This window comes from Thermobia domestica, chromosome 1, assembly GCF_964235325.1.
Source record: "Thermobia domestica chromosome 1, izTheDome1.hap1.1, whole genome shotgun sequence".
NCBI classification, from domain to species: Eukaryota; Metazoa; Arthropoda; class Insecta; order Zygentoma; family Lepismatidae; genus Thermobia; species Thermobia domestica.
The window spans coordinates 372,681,033-372,685,479 of record NC_137454.1 but is presented as its reverse complement, the minus strand read 5'-3'; the positions used below and the strand labels follow the sequence as shown (position 1 = coordinate 372,685,479).

At 43.6% G+C, this 4,447-nt stretch overlaps 1 protein-coding gene across 1 annotated transcript; it reads left to right on the top strand.

The window, feature by feature from the left end:
• The first annotated feature begins 1,645 nt into the window (after positions 1 to 1,645).
• LOC145682354 (uncharacterized) lies at positions 1,646 to 3,022 on the top strand. Its single transcript, XM_081753930.1, has one exon. The coding sequence runs from the start codon at positions 1,646 to 1,648 to the stop codon at positions 3,020 to 3,022; it is 1,377 nt and encodes a 458-aa protein (XP_081610056.1).
• Positions 3,023 to 4,447: the final 1,425 nt, after the last annotated feature.

Here is a 4,447-nt window from a genome sequence, read left to right as displayed (position 1 = left end):
TAGCCAAGGGCAGCCGGATCCACAGATCGAGCCAGGGGAGTTACCCCACCTGGACTATCCAAACGGGTTGTCCCACCTTGCTCATCTCATTCATCGCGCATTACTGCATCATTATTCAGGCTCACGGCTCTCCATTATGTCTGATCCTGCTATTGCTACTGAATCCTCGTTAGATGGAAGACATCAAGGACTTCCTCCTGTGTTTGCCGTTCCCTCTGCTTCGGCTGCGAAAGTGGCCAAGAAGAGGGATTTGAGCAACAGACAGCGTACGCAGTCAGGCAGTTCTACTGCCTCTACAACTTCTAATGTGTCCACGAGGTCCAGATCTCCACACGGTCAACAACTCTATGCTGACTCTGTTAAGCAGCCTCGCCAAACGGCAAGGAGACAAATATCGAGAAAATGCTTCAGATACTTCAGATATGGAAGCCCAGCCAACCAACATCAATAACTCATCTCATCTTTCATCTTCATCACCGTCTGTCCCGATACTTCACTCTTTTCTGCTCCAAAATTTTGACACCAAGTATAGTAATGAGAAATTCGTAACAATTCAACTCCGCAAGTATATACCGAGTGCTCCTCTTTCCCAAGTCATAAAATCACGAAATGGCATGATACTGAAATCTAAAGACCCTAATTTCGCCATCCTAGTTCGGAATAAAGCTTCATTTGAGATTTTTGGAAAGCAGGCTATCATTACATCTCTTAATTCCACTAAACGTAAACAAGCGCCTCCCCAAAAACGGTCTCCACTTCTTTCCGTGGTCATTCGTGGCGTTGATCCCTCGTATACCGAAGAGGAAGTTCAAGAGGAACTTCAGTACGAAGGGCATTCTGTTCAAAAGGTTGTTCGCATACGAAACAATATTGGTGCCACCTACATGATGCGTGTCCTTACGTCTTCTCAAAGCACAATTGACAACCTGCTCTCTTATGGAGCATATATTTATAAACGTAAACATCGTGTAGAGCCCTCCCGGTCGTCTGTGCCTCTCCCACTACGGTGTGAAAAATGCCAACAATACAATTCACATCACACATCTGCCTGTCAAAATCCTACAGTTTGCGGCTTTTGTTCTGGATCTCACCAAACTCGTTCTTGTCCCAACATGGCACAGCCTCCGAAATGTTCTACTTGCACTGAACAGCACCCAGCTTATAGTTATAAGTGCAAAGGCAAACCTTCTGCTCAAGAGTCTCATCCCGAACTTGTTGTTCCGCTGAAAACCGCCGAATCATCCACTTCCACTGATAATTCCGTTGATGACCCCGTTACAGTTAGTAAATTACTAGAATTCCTTGCCCTTACTTTGCAAAACATCCACCCTTTTCAACGCCAACACGTTCTTCAACAAATTATTGCCGCTGCCAAATCTACATTTCATGTCTCTTTGTTCGCAACTTACTCTAATAACTATGTTCACTTCCACACAACTCACCTCGAAACCTCAGTATAATCGTACCCAGTATGGATATAGTATTTTTGTTTCTTAACATCCGATCCCTTGTTAAAAACAAAGTGCTGTTCGAAACACTCTTGCTCGAAGAACAAGTCACAGCTTTTCTCCTTAATGAAACCTTTCTCAAACCCACTTCATCTTGTTCCCTTTCTCGTTTCACTTTACTCCGTCACGATAGTCATATGCCAGCCCTCAGAGCCAATGGTAGAGCTGCAATTGGTTTCCGACATACAATCCCGTTTTGGTCTCATAACTGTCCTCTATTACATCTCCCAGAACACATCATCACCACATTATATTTCCGTAACATCGCCCTCACCCTTGCTACTATCTACGTGCGCCCTGGCCTTCCTATACCTCATGCCTTCTTCTCACACATTTCCAATACTTATAAAAACTTTATTATCCTGGCTGATGTCAACTTTCATATCCATTCAGCAGCCGAAGAAACCTCTTTCACTGACTTCATCACAGTTCATACCACAGGAACTTCTCTTAATCTCCCTCGCTGTACTCGCCCCATCAGTAATACCACTCCAGATATAGCAATAGTCTCAAACACAATCATTAATCGTTGTACTGTTGATGTTCTCGACCTAATTGGCAGTGATCACGCACCCATCAAGCTCAAATACCATTCAGGCCTGACTACTGTTAAATCCTCATTTTCGCCACGCATCTCACTTCGCTATGACAAAGCTGACTGGACTCAATATCGTACCTATCTCCCAAACACCTTAGTTGATTCCACATCTCCCACTACGCAGGACGAACTCACAGATCTAGTCACTCACTTAACCACTTCCATTCAACAGGCATCTGCACTCTATATTCCGCAATCAGAATCAATTCCGTATCGTCCAAAACTCCCACCCCAATACCTAGCCTTTGTTCGCCGATCACGACAAGCTTACCGCGAATTTCTACGCACCAGAAATCCCGACGCCCTAAGACTTCATCACCAACTTCAACGCACAGTCCATAACTATATTTCTGCTTACAAATTACGCCAGTGGGTGAAAACTTGCAATCACCTATCCGATACAATTCATCCTAGTCGCTACTGGAAACGCTTCAATTCTCTTCGTGGCAAGCATACTAAGACCCCATATCCGCTTCTTCTACAAGATACGCCATTACATTCCGATACCGAAAAAGCAAATGCCTTTTCTGATTACCTCCAAACTATATTCACACCCTCAGCATCAGATAACATAGACAACAATCATCCAGTAGATCAAGTTGACCTTAACTGTCCATCACTCCAACCTCATGTCGCTCATCCACTACCCAATCATGTTCTTACCAGTCCCATCACAGTATCGGAAATCACCTCTGTTGTCCAGCACAAACGCAATACCTCACCAGGTTTCGACTCCATTACCTATCGCCATATTAAGGAAAGCCCCGCTATATTACTCACCCTTCTGGCGCTCATTTATACATTCATATTACGTACAGGTTTTTCCCCACAGACTGGAAAGTTTCCAAGACTCTCATGTTCCCCAAACCAGCTAAACCACCGTCTGCTGTTTCTTCTTACCGACCTATTCAATTAACATCTACTTTCAGCAAAATATTCGAGCGCATTCTTGTGAAACGTCTCCACCCATATTTACTGGACCGCCAATTACTGCCGACTCATCAAGCTGGTTTCCGTCCCTCCTTTTCTATTAACGATCAGCAACTTCGTCTAACAACACTCATAACAAATCATTACAATTCCATCCTACCATCATGCCTTGTCCTTTTGATCTTGAAAAAGCCTTCGACAAGGTTTGGCATATTGGGTTAATTTATAAACTCATTAAATTTCAATTACCGCTGTCATACATTCGCATCATTTATCATTTTCTCAACTGTCGCATCACTTACATTGCCATTAACGAACAGCAGTCACATCCAATTTTCCTCATGCGCGGTGTTCCTCAAGGTTCTGCTCTTTCCCCATTATTGTACATTCTATATGTGGACAACCTTCCACCTTTTCCTACTGACGTCCACCAGTTTCAGTATGCAGATGATACAGCCTTTCTTGCTCTTGGCAAAACTATTCAGAATTTTAATATTTCGTTACAGATTGCCATCGATCGTTTCACCCACTGGTGTTCTAAATGGAAACTCAAGATTAACGCCACAAAAACTCAAGCTATTGTATTCATACCACCACATAAACGAACTAAAGTCCACCGGAATCCATCTCGACTGTCACTTCATGTCCATAATATGCCCATTATTCCCACACGAATCGTTACATACTTAGGTATCGTTTTCGATCATCAATTAACATGGAAACCGCATCTTCATCATGTTAAAACTAAAGCTTATAACCGTCTAAACCTCCTGAAGCGACTAACCGGCACAACCTGGGGCCTCAAAGCACCCGTTGTTCTCAACACCTACAAGGCTTTCCTCCGACCCATTCTCACATATGGTTTTCCGGCATGGATTTTCGTCCCTCCCTCGTACTACACGAAACTAGCCATTTTAGAGAGACATGCTTTTCGCATTGCCTTCCGCATTTCTCTCCCCAGCCCAACCCGTGATTTATATTCCTTAATATCATTTCCTATCCTCAGCTACCATCTCGAAACTCTTCGCTTAAAATTCATTACCCAACGCTACACACATAACCATCCTCTACTGTTTGAAACTATGCACCACCTTGCACTTCACTCCTCGCCTGCACGATACCATAATACTCCGCTTCATCTCCTCTTTACATTATATTGCTACACAGTCCCTCCAGACCATCTCGATCTACAGATCCTCGAAGACTACCGTTTGCATATACATCTTCCTCATATATTCCCATCATATGCACAGTGATTCCATTTCTCTAACAGGGTTCATCACTTCTCCATTAGCCTAGAGCCACCCCTAGGCAGAAGATAACTACATGCGTCTTTCTAACAACCCTCTATTGTGTTGTGGCGTCAAGTGCACTTCACCTCATCCCTCATTTTCATCATGTCTTCTGATTT

Excerpts from the sequence above, each read along its gene's own strand:
- LOC145682354 (XM_081753930.1), top strand. The coding sequence starts at position 1,646 with ATGCCAGCCCTCAGAGCCAATGGTAGAGCTGCAATTGGTTTCCGACAT.